The sequence below is a fragment of the Ostrinia nubilalis genome, chromosome 3 (assembly GCF_963855985.1).
Source record: "Ostrinia nubilalis chromosome 3, ilOstNubi1.1, whole genome shotgun sequence".
Taxonomy (NCBI): Eukaryota; Metazoa; Arthropoda; class Insecta; order Lepidoptera; family Crambidae; genus Ostrinia; species Ostrinia nubilalis.
The window spans coordinates 10572408-10594434 of record NC_087090.1 but is presented as its reverse complement, the minus strand read 5'-3'; the positions used below and the strand labels follow the sequence as shown (position 1 = coordinate 10594434).

The 22027-nt window shown below is 35.5% G+C and overlaps 1 protein-coding gene across 1 annotated transcript in view; it reads right to left on the bottom strand.

Moving 5' to 3' along the window:
* Positions 1-5132: 5132 nt before the first annotated feature.
* LOC135087898 (neuroligin-1-like) overlaps positions 5133-22027 on the bottom strand; it is a 29577-nt gene continuing 12682 nt past the window's right edge. The window contains exons 8-13 of the mRNA XM_063982742.1: positions 21270-21466; positions 16258-16380; positions 12052-12197; positions 11010-11137; positions 8494-8646; positions 5133-8412 (exon numbers count right to left, since the gene is read on the bottom strand). Coding sequence (XP_063838812.1) covers positions 7520-8412; positions 8494-8646; positions 11010-11137; positions 12052-12197; positions 16258-16380; positions 21270-21466 — 1640 coding nt within the window. The 3' untranslated portion in view covers positions 5133-7519. The remainder of the gene's footprint in view (positions 8413-8493; positions 8647-11009; positions 11138-12051; positions 12198-16257; positions 16381-21269; positions 21467-22027) is intronic.

Here is a 22027-nt window from a genome sequence, read left to right as displayed (position 1 = left end):
CAACCTGACCTGGGAGTTTAAGTACAGTACAGTAAGTAGGTACTAGAATGACAGCCGTTTAATACCTTTGGGGGACAAACGTTAACGTAATGAGCACGCGAAGTTTATTATACATTCATAAGAACCTACTATCTTAGTACGTTTATCTGCAATCTAATCACCATAGTCTCAAGATAGCTGGTCCCTTACCAGTTAGGGAGGTTAAAAAAGTTCTGCTTGTTTGGGCTAGGCAATTAAATATATGAAAAATTAATTCAACAATAAATACGTTGATGTTTTACAATAGGTACTGATTGCTTAGTTTCAAGAGCTGTTTCGTTTTCTTGAACAACCTGTATAACAGAATAAATACCCATCCAGCTCACTCCACACATAAACGAGAATCTGGAATCGTTCGATTTGTCGAGATTGTGTAAAGTGCTCTTACTTATGTAGATTTTGTCTGACCTTGGTATCGCCGTCTATGAAATCGAGATTGTTTGAAATATTCGTTTCTATTATTGTACTGAGTACCTATACGTACCAATATTTCTCGTCAGATATGGTTCTATGGTAACCTGGGTATTTCATTCCACTTAGTCCTGAAAATTAATGACACTATTACAGCAGTTCAGGGTGATACGAAAATTTTGTCTCAAATAATGTGATAAAATACACCTTTATCCCTCACACCGCTAAAAGACGAGCAAAATAGTTCAAAATTAAATATGTCATCGCAAAGGTTAATTAATGGATGTATTACATTCATTATTGCTGCCATACCTGACAAATTACCCAATCCATTTGGAGCATCATTTAAATTTTATTCATCATCATGAGGTCTGTCGACAAAGTAAAATTAAATGAGTAGAAATAACAGGCTTCGTCGCGTGCACTACATGGGCACTGAATACTAATGACTGGCAACACTGGCTATTGTCATCACGGTTTTAATTAGATGCCTGTATATCACGCGTAGCCCAGTAAATTAGGTGATAGTAAAATTAAAACAGTTGAATAGGATGCACAGTTTGACATGCGTTTGAACATACGCAAATTAAAAAATAACTTCTTATCTAGCCCCGCAATCGTCTTTACTTTTTAAAGTAAAGCAACCTTACTCATTTTATACAAAACAAACAACATTCTACCCAGTAATTTATTATACGCACATTGTAAACAAAATTTTGGTTACCTGTGTCAAGAATTTCATAGTACCCTTTTCACACTAAGCAAACACGTACTCAACTGTTTACTAAATCGAGGAGATGCCTCGTTAATTGAAATTCCGAATGGACCGGCTAATGGAAAACCGCGAAAGAGCGGAATAGGTATTTTGTAAATAATAGATGCGTTTACATAACTGCAGGTGCATGTAGGATACCTATATAAATTATTCATCCAAATCCCGGCCGAGTCAGCTGCGGACTGGCAAAAATCGCTTTACGAGTGTGGGAACTAGCGGGAGGCTTACGAAATAGGCAGCACGACTACCGCAGACGACCGATGACTGACTGCCAAAAGTCGATACAAGGTATGACATGATACTAACAAATAGCTAGTCGTAAATACTCGTAATACTCGTATTATGAAACGTGTGGTCGTGTCTGTGAAATTATTTTTTTTAAAAGATTTTCTCCAAATCACAATTTAATGCTCGTTTATCCACAAATGAAAAGCCTCTTATTTTGAATTCTACTCGGATCTCATGTTAGAAATGCCTTATTTACTTAACCATATTAGTTTCTCTTGACTATTTGCCTTAATTATGTGAATCGAGACGCAGACTTGAGCTTTAATGTTATTGATCTGCAGTTGCGAGTTCGATTCTCGCCAAGAGTAACTGTTAGTACGACATTAGTCAAGCAAACACTATTCGATCGACTTTGCAAATCCATTACTTACAGGTATACATAATAAATAATATGTTCGTGAATAAATCTAAATTAAGAATTCGATACATACCTAATTTCACAAAAATACACTTCGGCAGTGATTTCAATTGATTTCTGCCCAAGCTTAGTTTCCGGGTCTACCTAAGCTTCATTACCCAGATTTGATTGACTTTTAAGCTCCGGCCACAGAAATGCATTGGTTTGTCGACCGCCGGTTAAAATTAGCCGAAGTCGGGCAGTCAGAGGTTAGTGACAGGCAAAAATCGGCCGTCTACTTTGCCCGTGCACAGCGACGGCACCGCGCAAACAAATTGGATGCTTAAAATTCAATTTGAAGGTTTCGCGGTCCGCTTCATTCGCTCGGCCCGTTCGTTACAAGCTGGACCCACATATCCGAATGGAAACGCAATTATTTCGCCGTAACTTGGAAAAGCTTAAATGTTTATCGCCGCTTGTTTGTTTAATGGAAGTTGGTCTGCATCACAATGAAATGCAAAATTAAAAAGCAGATAGCGACTGAGATAGTCTTTATGGCTTATTGGAATAGTCACGGAGCGGCTTATGTAGTGAAATGCATTCCATTATGATAAAAGCGGGACGAGCAGTGAAATTGTCTTTCATCGTTAGAACGCGTTTTCAGCGGTTCATTCCAAATTGGATAAAGATGTTTTAACCTGAGTTTTAAAATTCGTCTGAAAATGTTTATCATGTAGGTATTTAATAATAAACTTTTAATACCTAGGCTCTTAGCTGTATTATCATCATCCTGTGATAGATAGCTAAGTCCCAAATCCATATGAAAGATCACAAAACTTGACGTGGCCTTTGCGAAATGCTTTAGAAATAAATTATTTGCTTTTAAGTGAGTGCATAAAGCCAATACATTTATATTAATGTACTTCTCTGCTCAGTTTCACAGTTGTTAACAACTCTGCCTCCTTATCTGAGCTAAAGCATTTTAAAGCTCGTGTTAAATCGCGGTATTGTTATGAAAAGTTCAGAACAAACCCAAAACGAGCTGTTAAAATAAAGCACAGATTGTGGGTGCTTCTATGAAGAAGAATTTGAAGTTGGAATAACTACTGGCCAAAGTTTTCCATCCTCAAGCTCACAGAACTTTTCGGAATAAATTCAAGTTTTCTCAAGCAGAAAATTGATGAGTAAGTACTACAAAATTCAGTATTGTATATATCACTTAAATGATATCTTTGCTTATGAAGAAAAGGGGTGTTTGTAAACCACAGAAGTTTTGAAATAAACAGTCTGATAGATAATAGTAATTTAATATAAGAATTAGTATCAAAATGTTAAAGAATGTTGTGTTAAATGATCAATCCAGATAAAACATAATTTAGTTTCTTAAGCCCTGTAATAAGCAAATATTCTTAAATTCTGTCTATAATATTCATATTTGTTAAATAGTGATAACACCCCTAAAACACTGGCAATGAAACAATATTAAAGACCTTAAGCATGTGGTAAGTACATCCATCGCTATTATGCTATTATTACCATAATTTTTGTCGTAATCCGTCTAGATTTATGCTGACGTAGAACAAAGGCGTAAGCTCAATTTCCATATTTTGCATGGGTAGACTAGGTACTTAGGACTTGCTCAGGGAACGTTCACAGTTCACAACTTTTAAATCCTTAATCTGTTGTGCCCGTGTATAACACAGCAACCATAGGTCCAAACTCGTTGCAAAGTAGCCTCTATCACAATTGTATAAGACCCAACCATGTTAAGCTTGATGTGCTGCCGTCTGTACTTCCAATGTTCACGTCCTGCGCTACAGTCGAGACAGGCTTAATAAAAAGTAAACAGAAAAACTTACGAAGAGCATCCATAGAGATACACTTAGTTAACTTGATGTTACGTCGTCTCAGTGCCGTATGAAAGTTTTCTAATCCTGTATTCTTTGGTAAACTTTTCCAATATTGCGAACATAACAAGCTTACATGCGACCTAATCCGACAACAGCCGAGCACCTACTGCTGCAAGAAACTTTGCTGAACATTAATTTATTTATCTTCATATTTTTTGAGTTGACGTTCATATCATTACGAAGGGTGGATTCGACCAAACAAGAGTAAATTATTCATCTCAGAATAAGTTTGGCACATTGACAGTTTCAGTATGGAAAATATGTCAAAATGACAAGTTTATTCTTCAGTTAAAAGTTATCCGACAATGGTAAAATCGCCCCTTAGTTACTAAGGGTAAGTTAAGTCATTAATACAATGAAGATCTAAATTTAATTATGGGTCATTTATTAAAGACGACTTATGGAAATTGATTCCGAATAGAACCAATAGAACTCGTACATGCAGTCTATTGTGCATTCGGAAATCAGTTCGATCACTCTTCACGCCGTGCATCCTTTCAATTGTCGAATTAGAATCGGGCTGGTCCGCTTTGGAATTAATCGGTCGCCCGTGTACCACCGAGCGCCGCAAATTTGCCCAGCGACTCCCAACAGCGACGCTTTGTCGCAAAGTAACTCGCTCCAAATGAGTTATCACACGGCCTCAGCCACGGATCAGCACTTTCATTAACTTTCCACCTCGGCTCCTCCGTTTTTTACATCCCCTTTCCGCCTATATTAAAACTCGTAATTTTTAAAGTATGCCCAATGTCAGTCTTTGCGTAACACTCAGTCTGGCTTTAATTAGACCGAACCCGCGCAATAACTCCTGCATAATAATAAATAGTAGAGTAAATTATCAAGATCAAGAAATGTTGATGTTAAAAGTTACTCTTTTATTGCAGGCCCTGTAATAAAATAATTCCTTAACTCTGAATGTAATTTACTTATTCCGTTTTAGTAAATTAACTTTGATCATTTATCTCTAAAGGGTTAGACCCTTTGCATATTTTAAAGAGAGAATTTTTCAAGAATGACACTTTTAGCTCGTTTACAAAGACGAAAAAGTAACACAACAATATTAATAATTATGCACAAACTCAATTAAATTTAATCACACTCTGCTGGTTTCCTGAAAAACTCGCTTTTCATCTAAATTAGGCGGAGGTAAAGAAATACATAACGCGATAAATTTCAATTCTTTATTCGACACCATATTTATGCACTCCATTTCAACACCAATTGTAACAAAATGTTGATATTCAGTTACACTTTTATTTTATGATATAAAATTTGGGGACATTATTATTCAAAATGCATAATTAGCTCTGTATTGCTTATTTTTTTTCTACAATACATTTATATAATTAAATTAGGAAAACTATGTTTTTCCTTCAAATAACAAATATTAATTAATTAAATTAATCATCGCTATACCATAGTCGATCAACAATTAATATAATATGAACTACATTCAAACAATACTAAGTAGATTATTTAAAATATCTAACATTAATAATAAGTTAGATGTTTTAACTGTTATCTGCAATTCCTTAAAGGATGACAATTTCCATAAATTAAAGCTCATCTTTAACATAACTACAAATTACAATTACAGAAAACATTTAATTGCGTTGTAGATTTTAAACAAATTCAAAAACTTTAATAAAAATATTTAGGCCATTCACAGGATATTTCATTGCAAAATATTAAATTATTTGTTAATAACTTCGCAAGCTTTAATATTAATAATGTTGACAGCTTCGGTGTCCGTCGAATTTATTTAATTTATTGTTATTTACTATTAAAATGTATACAATTTTGGTAAAATTTTCATAACTTGGCCCTTACCAAGCTTAATATTATTAACATAAAACTTAAATGTTTGGTGTTATTTGTATTCAAATTAAATATTTGATGAATATTTTATACCATTAAAATACATATATTTTGGTACAGAACTTCACTTTTTGTAAACTTAATTGTATAAGAAACAGTATATAAATGTGTAAATAATCAATTGGTTATAAATTAATTTCACCTATGGACCATGGACAACAGAATTTAACGTTATATTTACGTCAAAACCTGTGGACAAAACAATCAATTCCACATTCTAAAATTATTCTCATAATATCTCTATCTACAAATTGTTAACACATAACAATGACATTGTTCAGTGTATTGTATTATATCTATTAATTTGCAATTATCTAATTATTTCACATTTTGTCACAATTTGGATAATGGAATTAATATTTATATTAATTCACTCACCATTAGTTAATCATCGTCAATTCCTGTGAAGATAAAACATGGACGAGTACGGAAGCGAGCCAGTTTGTAACATAGAAGATCTAACTGATAACATACCTATAAATAACAAAGTTAGTATTAAGTATTTTTTTAAATTAATGAATGAAGATACCTTATACAAAATTTAGATACTTGGTAAGTACATTGTGTTCCTTGTGGTGTGTCAAGAACTAGGCTTACGAGTATTACAGGACTAAAGTTTTTCAATCGACGTGAATTTTAATGCCCTCTTTATTAATTGTTTATTGAAAAAGGTCAATGCACCTAAATTACAATTTAATTATTCGAGTCAGTGGCGGGTAAGCCGTAGGCTGATAGGTAATATCGGTAAGAAACAGATGTCTTTGCTCAAAAATCATTATGTTCTTAAGCGTTTAACTTATAAATCGCTGGTTAAGTCTGTGACAAAATTAATTAATTACAGCCACGTTTTTTAATAACTAAGTTTCTTGAAATGTAAGAAACTGACGACCAGAAACACGTTTATCCTTCGACCTCCACACTAAAAAGCAGTTGTGTGCTCTATTCGGTACTATATTCAATAGTATAGACGGTAATTATATTTTTATTTAGTTATAGAACATTAAGTAGGATGTGGTTGAATATTGCGATGTTCATAACTGTGGCCTATTACCCTGATTACCTTAAAATTGTTCCGACACTGAAATTTAACGAATATTACTAGCTCGCAAACAATTAACCAACCCTTTTACGTAATTTCAATTTGTTATTTAATTTAAACTTTCCTTTAGGTACTCGTCCATTTAGTAATTAGTTTTCAATATTTACTTATCAAAAACTACTCAAAATTAATACAACTCACTTAAATTAACTATACAAAAAGTTACAACATACACAATGCTTTGAAATATAATGTTATCCTACATTCTGAAACACGGTTCGTCTGATATAATATTTACACACTAACGGGTTTCCTTAAGTCTTTTGTCACTAATTTATTGTTATATTCACATTCATTACAGACGAATATGTTCACAAGAACCTACAATTCCTTCATCGTAAATCCGAAGGTGGAGAATACAGTAATAAATGGCGGAGATCTGATCTGGGTAACGACGGCAAGTTCTTCGATACTTCATAATATTTTTATTACTTCGCTATTTTCTGGTATAATCGAGTATTTTATATGCGAAATAATCTTAAACCAAATGATTGTATTTTAAGTTGCCATTAACTTTATTACATCCCTTCATCTTCGAACTTATATGGCATGTAGAACGGAATAGTGAAGATATTGGCATAGGTACATTGTAAACAGTTATAGTTTAAGGCAGAATAGTCACGCATGCCCGAAAATTTCGCTGTAAGTACGCACTGTTAAAAATATCTCATATTTACACAATCGTAACGATACATCACGTCGTAATGTTTTATGTACACGTCTATGTTTAAAAATCACAACTTTGTCCGTTTATTGACAACGACCTCGGCGTCCAGGAACCCTCATACGGATATTTCCTGTATTTGGACGCGCTTCTTCATGATGCCGGGCGGCGCGGGCGTGGTCGCGGCGGGCGGCACGCGCAGGATGCCCGACCCGCTCGCGCCACCCGACTCCGAGTCGCCGTTGGTCTCAGAGGCCGCCTCCGACTCGGGCCCGAACTTCACTTGGGTCGAGCTGTCCACCACCCGCGGCTCGAACGTGCTAGTTCGCCCCACAGAGTCCTGCCGCCCTTCCACTTTCTGAATGTCTGGCTTCTGCGTATCTATACACACTACACTGCCCGCCTCTATCGCACTACCCACACTCACGTCCGGCAACGAGCTGCGGGCCGCTCGATGCTTCTCGTCGTAGCAACTGTACTCGCCGAAGGTCGGTTCGCCGCAGTCCGATAACGTCCGCAAGTCGAACTTGGAACCGGAGCCTCGGGGCACGTGCGCCGATTTACACTCGAAACCGAAACCTTTGCCGTCGAATGCGCGCACTTCGTAGTCTAGTTTTCCGTCGTAGTCTGATGAGGATGAGCTCCCGGCCTCGGCGAGGTCGTCTTTGGAGCGCCGAGGTCGGGAGCCCCTCTGGTGGTAGATGCCGGCGAAGATGAGGACGTTTAGGAGAAGGAGGAAGCAGCCAACTGCTATCGTGACGGTCAAAGCGGCGGTGTATGATTGATAGTGAGAGGAAGCGAGGCGTCGAAGGAGGGCATCGTCTGGTTGTACTGGGGTGGCTGTGGCATTAGGCGGACACTCTGTGGATGGTACTGAGGGTGCAGGGGCTGGCCGAGGTGGAGAGGACTTAGGAGAGGGAGTGCTGCGAGATGGGTCGCCGCGTCCGCCAGAGTCAACATTGACTACGTGCGGTACGTTGGCTTTCGACATCGACTGTGGACGCACCGCTCCTGTGTAAAATAAATAAAAATGTGTTGTATTGTGACCACTTCGTATACGGCTATAGTAAAATCTTAAATTTATAATCATACCCTCGTAGTAGTTGGCGTTGTCGTCTGGGAAGTGGTGGTGCCTCATGCCGGTGTCTGGCATGTCGAGGCCGGGCCTGTGCAGCTGCGGGATCAGAGACAGCCAGAGAGACATCTTGTGCCCCCGGTAATGACTGCGCATCTCTGGCTTGCTGCCTGTTTTGACAATATTATTATACAGCAATAAGTACTGGGATGCAGCAGTGTGGTCAATGCAATCTCATTTTACTTCCGAACCATTTGAGTTCCCGCTCCCGTGGTCAAACGTATTTTCTATGAAGTATACTTAACGCTATAAAGTTTAGATTAATTTTCTGGACTGTGCACTAGACTGATTTATTACTTTAAATTTATGACATATAAAAGCATTAGTCCCCTTTTAGTTGCCAAGCCATTCAATCTACTTTTAAAACTACTTACTTCGATTTCATTTTATCTTAATCGTGTGTCCATTTACCTCACTATACTATAATCAGATGAAAGCCATTACAAAAAACCCCACCAAAGTGCAAACTCGTTCAAATAACCACGAAATTGAAATAAACGTCCAAACAAATCCACAGGACGGGAATACCCTGACCCTAAACTTTAAATGAACGACTCCGCGAGTTTGTAGTTCGCGTCTCAGCGGTAATTAACTTTAAAAATGTTGGTCATTGGAAGTTACGCAGGTGAACTAAGGAAATTAACCGCCCAAACTAACTTTCAACTCGACTTCGGGAATAAGATGATATTATTTTTGGTACTAAAACTACACGGAACCTGCAAAAGTAATTTAAACTGCACGAAGATGAAGTTTTATGTCATCTCTCTTGGTGATTTTATTCTATGTTCTTTTATGACCGACTTAAAATACATATTTGGTTATTTATAATCACCTCTGCTGCTAGACACAGACTACTCGCTATAATTTTATAAAATCTGTTTATGTTTAGCTAATCTTCAACTTGAGATCTTATTAACATCTAACGGATGATAGCGTCATAAATTATATAAAAAATTTAAAGCAGGTTAATAGTCACATAATGAGACACAAATACAATCAGGAGAAGACACATTTTTTTTGTAGGGTAAACCGTATAGCTATTGCCCACTTAAAGATTTCAAACACATTGAGATGAAAAATTAAAGAAAGTATTTTAATTATCGACCATTTATGACTTTTTTCTTATAACTCAATAAACTGTTAAACAGAATATTAACAGTTTTTAGTTAAAACTTACGTAACTTAGAAAATATTGAAATAAATTTAAAATCCTCCAAAAAGTACAGTCATTGCCCATTACTTACACTAATTGCCCACATCAAAGCACAGTAATTGCCCAGTATCTTAAAACAAAATAATCAATTTTAAAATGACAAAATAGGCTTTAAATAAACAAAACAAAACATTAAACTTAAATTCTTACACATTATTATTACGTACAGTCTTCAAAATTTCAAAATAAATTGCGTTTGGCCTTATTAACATATTATCAAATATTTCTTGAGCTGACGTTGATGAGTCAGAATCGGTAGAGACAGAATCATCTACTTCAAAACATAGATGACGCAAAAACTTGAATTTTATATGTAAATTTTATATGTATTTATTTTTTTATCTTCTTTGATATCAGTTCAAGTGGTTGCTCAGAATGTTCAATTAGCTGTTGGTTATTCTTCCCTAAAGTTGTATCTATTTCCTTACAATTAACATTTTCACTAGTAGATTTAACGTAGGATTTTCATTTTTTGTATTTGCGTTTGAATTTTTATCAATTTTTTCAAGCCAAACCATATTTTCAGCAATTTATCTTGTAGATAAATTGTTGGATACATCTTGTACAGCTTCGATCGCTTTTTGCAAATTTTCTATGCTATATTGAACTTTTGGAGTCTTTGGCATACTGAAAATGAAACATTAAAAGCCATTTCAATATTTATGCCTGTAAATTGCAAAACAAGTCTAGCAATGAGCAACTTAAACACTGCTACTGCATGGTGGCAACACTCTAATAATAATTGCCCTGGGCAATAACTATGCATTAACATATGGCAATAACTGAAATGATGGTGGGCAATAACTAAAAAATACAGATTTACGTGCAGTGATTACCCACCGTTAAAATGACCGTTAGAAATCAAATTTTATCAGTTATTTTCATTGATAATGGAGAAAACACTTATAACTTCATCATGACTATACACCATTAGTTGAATATTAAATAACTTGCAAAAAAAAATTAACCTCTAAGCAAGTAATTCCTTAGTAAAATTGTTAAAGTCTTTACCTGTTTGAGTAACATTTTCTCCCGTCTTGACAAAATCGGCCATAACTGTTTTTTTTTAGTGTTTCCTATTGTAAATTTTAAATCTACTGTACATTGATCTCGGAGCCATCTACTTAGTAAATTCAAATCTAACTAGAGTGATTCAAAGTCAGCACCTGACAATATTATTCTTAAAGCGGGCAATCACTACCAGTGGGCAATCACTCTCTGGTTTACCTTGAAACTGAACGTGTAACAGACAGTACTCACTGATCTCCATGTAGAGCTGGTTGATGGTGTCATACGTGTCCCAGTACCGGACTTCATCTGGGCCCAGCCGTGGGGATTCCCCAAGCAAGGGGCTCGGTGGCGGCGTGGCTGACGGGTCATTCGGGTTCCTGCCACAAGCAAAGTAACTCAAACAAAAACTCCAAAGTTTCAAGCCGATACAGATTCAGGAACCTTTTAACCTTAATCCTTGCCCAACGGACAGAACTTTGTTAATCCTATGAATCTCCTTTTTAAATGTTGTGCAGTTATTGATTACCCTTTAGAATTACCTTTAATAATGTGGTTGATTTTTGCTTCATAATGTATTTATGTAAAATAATAAAGAGCTAAATTTTAAAAATTGTGCTCAAATTACGACAGCTTTGTACCGGAGCGCGTTTATAAGTCAAACAAAACATAAATATTAAACAAGCGAAAGTAAAATTCTTAACCGTGTTCAGAAATAACGAAAAAATACTAAATATACCTACACCGTTACATCCCATCCCATCCCATCCTCGCCCCTCCAACAACTCGCATCTCAATTTTCAAAAGTGTAAAAGTTTTTCAATATTTGAACTTAACCAGTTTAATACCACCTCAGTAAATACGGAATTTCCTACCTCACCGAGTTCCCAGAAAGAAGAATAATTTAAACAGCTTACATAATCATAAAAGTTGTAACACTGTTAAGCGTTTAGATGGACTGTACAAAATTACGAAGAAAGTGAATTAGAAAACCAAATACTAGGTACTTTACAACTGTTAAAGGTATTTACTTAAACTTTACGTGTAAAGTTTGCGCCAGTAGGTACTTTGGTAGAACCTAAAAGTTAAGAATAGGTCCGAAACAAAGTACCTACCTTTTGCAAAGACTCGTTTTATGTTTTACTTGGCGTCGAACTTACCAGTTCTTCGTTAAAGGCATACTTATTATTTTGTATGGTGGTGGTGAGTCTATGCTTGAGTTTGATTCCAGTTCTATTTGATTGTTTTATAAAACGGACCAAATACTCTGCGTCTCAAATGTAGTTACTCTTACCCATATCGGACGAAATTGGAGACGTAGTGTATGCATAGCCTTGACACTCGCTGCTCCTGTTGCGTGAAGTTCTGTTGGTGATGAGTGAGTGATAACGGTACTCCGAGGTAGTAGGGGAGCTCCTCTCCGTGGACTGATCCTGGTCGCTGTATGAATTAAATATATTTAGTCACCAGTCGTCATTCCATAAAGCATACGCTGCGCCATATCTAAGGTGGAGCCATAAATTCTCAATCACAGGGTCACAATGTTATGCGGATAATGGAGCAGTGTCCCAGAGCAAGATAATTAATATTACTATGTTTCATCAAACTGCGTAGGTATATGCTATGTTGATAACACCTGATATTAACCAGAACTAACATAATGAGCGCCATAGTTAGAGGTGCTTGTGCAAAAACGCGTTTCTTTTATATTTAAAAACTGTTTGTTTCCAACCAAAATAGAAACGTATTTAAGTTGACCTTTTAAATGTCGACAAGAGTTCGAGACCACCGATTTAGCGAAAATTATATGTAATTTATATTCTAGGCACGCAAAAATAAAAATTGAAATCCTTCTAACAATATTAGCTTAGTTACCCTTTTTAATCGCGGATGAATTTGAATACGCCACCTAACGATCTACGTTAACTTTTATCCAACAGAAAAACCATTTGAATTTTCTGTTACCCTACAAAGCAAACTTTGGTAATGTTACTACTGGAATTTAGGCTATACTAACATAAAGTGTCTACAATACCTTAAGCTATAAAGCGCCGAGAACAATACTTTTAGGTATAATCAATTCACGCCTACGAACGCTTTTATTTCATTGGGTACACTCTACATAAGGCAGGTACCTACTTCTCATATATCTACAGAAAATGTTCGTTCTAAGATATCGGTGACCCATCTGATTGATGTTCGAAATTCGAATCGATTGGTATTATTTATACATTTGTAGCTATTTCGAATAAAGACTTTTTTAATGTGAAAGAAACGTTGCAAACTTTGGAAGGCACCGAAACTTTTTGCTTTAAGTCACACAACTAGGGTTGCCAACCGTACTATAATATATAGTATTGTACTATATTTCGGGTCTGCGTACTATATACTGTTGAAAAAATATATAGTACGCAAAAATACTATATTTTCAACACCGACAAATCTAACAAACAAATCCTTCATTAAAATAAATAAGAACGCGCCTTTAAAGTAACTTTTAACTGTTAAGATGGCTAAGTCATATAAACTATTGCGCACGTACCATTTCCTTTGATGAAGTCCGTGAACATACCCGATAGGCGATAGCGTGTATCCGAACGCTTGCGTAACGAACTTCATCATTTCAGCCATAGGACGTCCACTGCTGAACATAGGCCTCCCCCAATGCTTTCCATGTTGATCGATTGGTAGCGGCCTGCGTCCAGAGCAGGGATGCTACCTTTACGATGTCGTCGGTCCACCTTGTAGGTGGACATCCCACGCTGCGTTTTCCGGTACGCGGCCTCCATTCCAGAACCTTTCCGCCCCATCGCACGTAACGAACTGGTCAATGTCAAATTGACAACGTAAATTTTAACGTCAAACGATATTTTGGTCTGCTTTATTTATCGGCAGAATCATTTTCAACTAGATGTTGCTATTTCTTTTGAAAAGTTGAAATCTTATATAAATTAGGTATGGAAAGTGGTAGTGATAACGAAAGTGCGTCAAATTCTATTGCGCCGTTAACGCCGATTAAAAGACGAAAAATACCAAAAAGACTCCAAATAAAATAAACCGGAGTGGGAAAGAGAGTATGACTGGATTACTAAAGATCCCCAAAATATACAGTGTGAGTCACGATAAAGTGCACATATGAAAATATGTGAAACTAGACCTATTTTTTTCGAGAAAAAAGAGGTCAAAAAATTTTTGAGATTTTTTTTAAATTTTTTATATAATTTTTTTTCTTCCAATTACTTTTCGTAAAGAAAACGTAATAACTTTTAAACTAAGAGGTATATCCTGATAAAATAAAAACAATAATAATGCTAAATAATAGGCGATACTAATAAAATACATAAAATACCCAGAAAATGCCAACAAATAATAAAAAATTAAACTTTTTGAAAAAAAATCTGCTTTTAAATTCGTGTTTTTTTGGTTATTTGATCAATTTCTCCAAAAAATGCCCCTATAACAGGTGGTTTTTATTGCTTTGTATTATTCTCTATCGTATTACTTTTGTAAAACTAAAATTTGCATGTCGCTATCCTTATCACAACATATTATGTCAGTTTTAAAATCGGCGCTAGAACAACATAAAAAATATATTTCTTTTGGTTACAAAACAAAAAAAATGTTGCAATCATTAGAAGCAAAATCCCCCCACAGAAAGTTATGGAATGCAAAAGATTTTTTTGCTATTTCTTGATAAATGTTTAGACTATCTTAATAAATGGTTTTGATTTCAGTGAAAGCAATTGGTTATTTAAAATCCAAAAATTAAATTTAAAAAAGGAGGTTTTATTTAATGACTGTGAGACAATATTAGAAGTTCTAAATTTACAAGAAAAATTGAGTATCAAAATGGACGACCTATATACTCTGAAATAACGTTAATGAATGAAATCTTTGCCAAATTAAAAGACTGTAGTGACTTTACTGACAAAACTGCAGGCCAAAAATGGCAGCATATTTTAAAAAATACTGAAAATGACTTACCAAATTTATTTGAAGTAATTTCATTCCTGCTCTCTATTCCCGCCACTTCGGCATTTACAGAAAGGATATTTTCGGTTAAGAATTCGAAGTGGCGAGAAGAAAGAAACAGAAGTAGTGTATCATGAATAAAAAATGAGCTTTTGATTTATATTATTAATTTAAAAATTGAATGTGACAAAGCATATTACACTTTTATTTTAAACAAAAAACTGTTACACAGCGCAAGAACTGCAAAAAAATATAGTTTTTATAAAAATAAATAATTAAAAAATGTATATTTGTCTATTTTTTTTGTTTTTCCCATAAAATACTATATTTTTTTTAAATGTACTATATTTTTTTACACCTTATTTTGGAAAATACTATATTTCGCTGATGAAATGTTGGCAACCCTACACACAACTTAGTCGATTTGCGACCTTTAGGAGTAAACAGACGAACTTGTGACATAATGCTTTACGTTTTAGACTGTTTTTGCACTGATATGCGAATAACAACACGACGCCACAACGGCGTTTTGTGTTCCTAGTAGTTGTAAATATTAGAAGCTTAGTGCCGGCGTTGTGGCTAAAATTATGCAGCAAAAACACTTTGCAAGATAAGCATTTCGGTAAATAGCATTGCTGGATCACACGTTGTTGAAATACAGAGGAGTTTTGCGTGTTTATTTTAAATAATTAGAGAACAGTGAAATTTTGGTTTAATAGAATAAGGTATCCGTCATAAATAAAGCAGAATTCTTGATAGTAAAATGGAGACGCAACTAAGTTTCAGAACCATTGTCCTAAACTTAGTTATTGTAATGTTTCATTCCATAACTCAAATTAAATCATAGCTAATCAAATCTTTAAAAATCCTAATAAAATTATTGGTCACAAAAAAATTGTCTTTTTCTCTCCATTATTGGAAAACCTCACGGGATTATAATAAGGCACCATTATCACCAGCGCCCCATAAATAAAAATGTGGAAACCGTTTTACCTCAATTTGATTACGGGGTGTCCGTCCATAAATTACGGCGGCGCACGCCCTTCACAAGAGATTTCTGCTCGCTTGACAACCCCAATCCGGACCAAATCCATATCCGGAGATCGAGATAAAACCGGGAGTAATCCTTTAAGTCTCCGCATAGAACTTTAATAGGTAAATCAATGCCTGAATGCCCCAAATGCATTCCGTTCTGCCAAGTACAGGGTGTGTACAGGTGTACCGGGATTGCGGTAGTTTCAATTTAACACACAGTTTAACATTGGTGTTATCTCGGATTGTTAATCCCGCTATGAAATCCAATTTGTATGTGCTTAAGTATTGAATGTATCAAGGCACTGGAGGTATTTGGAACTATAATCCTTTATTTAAAATACAGATTGGATAAAGTAAGCTTCTTAAAATCAGGTTATGAAGTAAGTAAGCCACGCTTTTCTCAGCTCTTATCTTGCTCGTAAAACAGCCGCTCCTAATCCATGAGTCAATGAACTTAAAGAAGTATAAATAATCTGCGTGTTTACATTCCCACCTGGGGGTAGTCCTTGTCCTGCGACAGATGGTGGAAGTGGGTGAAGTACGTGGTGCCCCCGCGCAGCGCGTGGAGGTAACCGAGCCTGATGAGCGGCGCGGCGGTGCGACCGTCACTGAGGACCTGGAAACAAATGACAGCTGAACAAAAGTACATCACGTGTGCCTATTTGAAAGGAGGTTTTAATATGCGCACGGGTAATGTAAACAACGCTGTTATTGTTACAAAAATCATTCGAGTTACTTAACCTTTTACTAAAGATTTTTTTTAAGATTCATTACAATTTCAGTTTAGACTTCTTTACACTTTTTACAATAGTGTTAGTTTACACTCGTATGTCAAAAATACATAGCTAGGAAACGTTTTGGAAACTGAATTCAATTATTCAATAAAAATGTTTTTTTATATTGCGACTATGCAAAATTGCTTCGATATCGGTTCTCCGTGGTCCTATATTTATTTGAAAATTCACAGTATAAACAAAAATACGCAAAATACTGACCAATATTACTACTCTACGCATACAGAAAATATAGACTTGTTTACTTATTGATAAATGGACTCCCGAAAAAGCCTTTAACTCCAAATAAACAATAGCACGATATTTTTCCTAGCATTTGATAGGCAATTCTTTTAAACTGTACCTTTCCTGAAAGTATACTAATGGACACAATATTTTCACTTAGGAACAAGAAACGAAGACACTCAAGAGTAGAAACCACGTAATAGCTGTAGACGTTTCCCAAAACAGCAAACAGGCAATTTAGAAAAGTTCATTTTCTAAAATGACCCGCTCGAGTATCCGCCGGGGATCGTTAGCACACTAAGCAGACCATCTAGACTAGACCTTCGCCGGCGGGGTTATTAATTAAATCTAGCCGACCATTTCAATTTAAATAGAAAGATTTATGTGGAAAATTTAAAACTATGTGGGAAAAACTATAGGAATTTGTAACATTACCCTATGTGTTATTTGTAAAGAATATCACATTGTTTTCTTATACTATGATTAAGCAACTCTTAACACTTTTTTTTACCAACTTTTTCGTTATTTTTTCATGTAAATGACGGAATAAATTTATTGAAAAGAACTAAATTAAATGTTTTCAAATAAAAAACACTTAGGTAGGTACGTATTTTTAAAATATTATAAGTCGATATGCCTCTACATGTATAAATTTTCACTTGCTTTAAGAATCAGAACCCAACATGTATGACTTAAGAAAGAAAATATAAAAAGATTTAAATCCTAACATGCCAAGAAACCATCTCTCACAAATTACACTACTAAAAGCAATCTTCGGAAATATTTCAAAGGATATAAGGTGACTAAAAATAAATTGTGCCGAGATAAAGCTGCAGTAGGCCGGATGCCGCGCTCCCGTCCTGGAGACATTTTCATATTAACAGGAAGAAGGAATTTATTAGGTGTGACGACGGAATTTCCTAGTTCACCTGCACACAATCTAGTTTTCAAATATTTCCTGACGTTGGAAAATGCTTCTCCTAAAAGATTTCTAGATATTTCAGCAGCGCTGAGCTTATGTAAGTTGGAATAAAGATTTTCTAAATTGTTTCGCATCTAATTTACGATTTACATACGAGGAAAATGAATATTAGTAACCCGTACCCAGTATTAGGTGAGTTCAGACTAATTAGCAGAATCGTTATCATTAGTGTAGGTAATTTGATATTCAATTATGAAAGTTAACAGAGAGACGTCTTTCAATTATGTTGTGTAAAATATTATTTCCAGACTTAATAGAAAATAAGATATAAACAAAAGAATGGAACAGAATTTGTCGTTAAATTCCAAATTAATAATGAGCTCAACGCGCGGTGAAATTAAAATTTTTAGACTGATGGTATTTTCATAATAAAAAAGTGAAGCAACGTAATCAGCAGAAAATTAAATATTTGTGGGCTGATAAATTAGTATCCAACATGTTTATGTTTATAATTAATTCATAGAGCACATTTACCGATGTTCATAATCCGTTAAATACGTAAATATGGCTAGAGTTGATTACCCTTTAAAGTAGGCAACATAAGAGATTCATTAACCAACAAGAGCCAGGAGCGTTTACACACGATGTCTCGGAGTAAACTTCAAGTGCCGCAGATGCTCTCTGTACTATTTAATTGAAAACATTGTTCAACTTGTAAATGCAAACGTGATTCGGGAATGTTTGTATCGCTTGTATTGTCATTAAGGGTGCTACACATTGTTGGTACCATCTCATGGGGGTACAGACTTTCATTGAGTGTAATTATATGAATGTCTTTCATACGACTCGCACTATTCTTTATTATATTAAAACTAGCACCGAATTTATTGAAAGTCTATCATAAAAACATTAACTACAGTTGCATTAACTGTGAAAGTTTTTCTACGATTGATGCTCTTCTGAAATCGATCCAATCGATGGTGTCTAAAAAATATTCCAAAATTATATCCATGAACATTATCGATGACGGTGACATCGGCTCAGAAAATAGATAACTGTCAGCTGACTAGACGCTCTCGAAACGCTCTATCGTAGGCGATCTCAATTTACGCCTCGAGTGGTTTCCGCGACTCACCGTGCTCCGCGCACAAAGGGTTAATGATGCTCGCGATGAATACAAGATCGCAGTTGAAAGTTTTTATTAGAAAATACTTGCATCAAAGCGTGCAACGATACATCATGTACGTCAGCGGCAACTATGCACCATGACTGGTTTAATATCCGCTATGACGGCATCATTTGTCATACGAACATAACTGAAGAGAGGTTGAGGCTGTATACGAATATTGAGCTAACGTACCGTGACTACCGTAGTAAATATGCTTAAATGTACTTCACCTTGGGTGGTTCACCATGGGTGTTTGACTCGGAGTATAAATTGCACATCAGATTGACATTTATCTCCAGCGGGCAGCCGTCATCAACTAGGTATAACTTGTCTATTAAATACTTACCTGACTTGAACACTATGATTACCTAAGGTTCTACTTCAAAGGACACTTAAAATATTGGTCACAATAATATAGGTAAGTTATTTTGGTTACTAGTAGCTTTAGTTTTCCTTTCATTTGCACAGATATTACCTATGTATTTAAAGCAGAATAAGACTTAGGGGGACTTTTAGCTGACAGATACTGGCTGCATTATAGGTTGAATAGCTTGTCCTCGCGACGCCATGGCCTCCGAGGAGGGGAGTTAATGACTCTCGCGCACGATGAATACAAAATGTAGCTGAAAAGCTTCATTTGAAAAACTTGAAACATCACGGCAAGAAATTACGCAAATGTCAATGCTTATAATTTTTTTTGCTTAAGCGGTTCTTGACTGCACTAAATTATAGGTGAATAAGTTTTATTCATAAAAAAGTTACTCTAAAACCTCAGGATACTCAGATTAAACAAATAGGTAGGCAGACTTATTAAGCTCAGACTAAAAGCTAGCATAACGAATTTAAATCCAATTTCATCGTAAAATTATTCAAAAGGTTAATAGAAATACCATCGTAAATAAAATTAGGTGGAGAATTCACAAAAATAATTTTTATTCTACTCCTATTAGTAATTCACGTGGGCTGTAAGTAAATACTTTCGGGTAAATAAATACGAATTTTTCGTCCCTTACAAAACAAACGCCTACTTTTACTAAGGCTTTGTAGAAAAATAAACATTTCAAAATATTAACGTCGTAAAAGACCTAAAATAAGATTATCAGAGGCCCTTCACCTCAAGGGCAGTGTCTTGAAATCCTATTGAAGTCTAAAATATCAAACACGAAAACAGACAAAAAATATTCTTCAAGTATATAAGCTTCTGAAGCGAAACGAATATAAACAATAGGTGGTTAAACAGCTTAAGAGCAGCTTTAGAGCCATTTACTTACACAAAGGCCATGTTTAGCTACACGTGGAGCTGGCTCAGTTAAGAACCGGGTTTCCAACGGGATTTTCTTTACGAAAACTTTTGTACATAAAAGTACGCCTATCCGTGTATATGTTACAGGAAATGTATGAAATCCGTCATTGTATACAATTCCTAGGATTTGTGTATAAGTCCTAAAATCACCCGGAAATGTGTGATGTAAATTATATTAGACACATTTCCTAGGAAATTTACACATTTCCTAAACAGCAATCGGAAATGTAATTAAGATTTCTTTTTTTTCTCCGAAACTTAAATGGCGCTATCGCGCCGCGGCCGCTGTGTATGTGTTAGGTCGCAAGTCTAACCTAACCTAACCGAGACTTTGTTATCCAGCTACAGGAGTACTAAAACCTTCATGCCAATAATAGTTAAATAAAAGAGATGTTAAAATTAGGGTTTTCTAATACTTCAGCGTAATATGCGTGATGACGAAAGAAAGGTATGCCAATAGGCAAATATTTTTTTCAGCCAAAGTATAATAGTGTGAAAACAACTTTCAGGCTAAACAATAATAGTTGTGAGTTAAAAGTACCTATCGGCCAATGTGGTTTGGCTAAATGAAATTTTAGGCGTACTGAGGGGCACCCGATCACACGACCGCGCTTGTGCCGCTTAGTTTTATACATTTCCTAATACAATATTGGAATTCTATAAAAATCCTAGGAAAAGTATACATGTCCTAGGATATGTGCGTATTAAAAAATCTCTGAAGCAATATTTTATACATTTCCTAAATAGCTTCGGAATTGTATACATTTCCTAGGAATAGTATACAATTCCTAGAATTCATACATTTCCTGTAACATATACAATAACTATCAACACTTAGAAGACCTGCGTATGTACGTATAAACCATTCTAGACTACTTAATAATACCTTATTTTGAAATCTTCTTACCTACCTTCACTGTCCTCGTACCCTTTACATTTTGACCGTTCTTCAAAGTACAATAGATCTCATTTCAGTAGACTATAAATAGCACTACTTATGTGTACCTACATTCGACAATACTCTTATAATCGACCCCAAAAATGCATATTTAAGATAAAAAGCTAAAATTGGGTTAATTTAATGGGCATTTACCTCCAACGTCGCGTCTCTTACACTAAGAGGGTTCTGCACAGGCTTGTCCCAGTCCGTATACTCGTTCTTGAGCGTCGAGTAGATCTCGTTCAAGTGGTAATAGTACGCGTTCCGCACGAACGTTCGCAGAATTCGGTCCCGCCTGCTCTCGTTGAAGCCGAACTCCAAGTCTTGCGCGTTGAATTCGAGGTACGATTCTGCAACAACGCCATCGCCAATTTACATAGAGAACGCACCCACGCATACTAAGTGGGATTAGAAAGCACCTAAGCTCTTAATTTATTCCCGCAGAAAACGAGCTAAGTTAGACATGTGAGAACTCACTATTAATAACTCCTTGAGACCTGCCTATTAAGATCGCAGATTAACCCGAGTTCCAGAAGTTAATTACAGTCTTGTAAATGTTTGTCGACATTAAAGGAAAACATTCGGAACAAAGTAGGTCATTATAGCTACAATCACGTCATTATGATATGGAAAAGTATTGGTGAACCGCGCCATTATTTCTGACAAATGAATAACATGAATGGCTCATTGGTGTATTGTGCGCATCCTGATAATAATGCAATACTACAACATACATTATTAAAGTGTATCAGGAAAGATTTTTGTATTTATGTGAAAGTTTTTAGTGAGAGAAAATCTATTCTTAATCGAGTAAATCAAAAGTTTATTGATTTTTTTAATACTTTATATAGTAAGTTATTACAAAATTCAGTATTGTTAAGCGCGTGTATGAATCGTGCAGAAAAATTGCG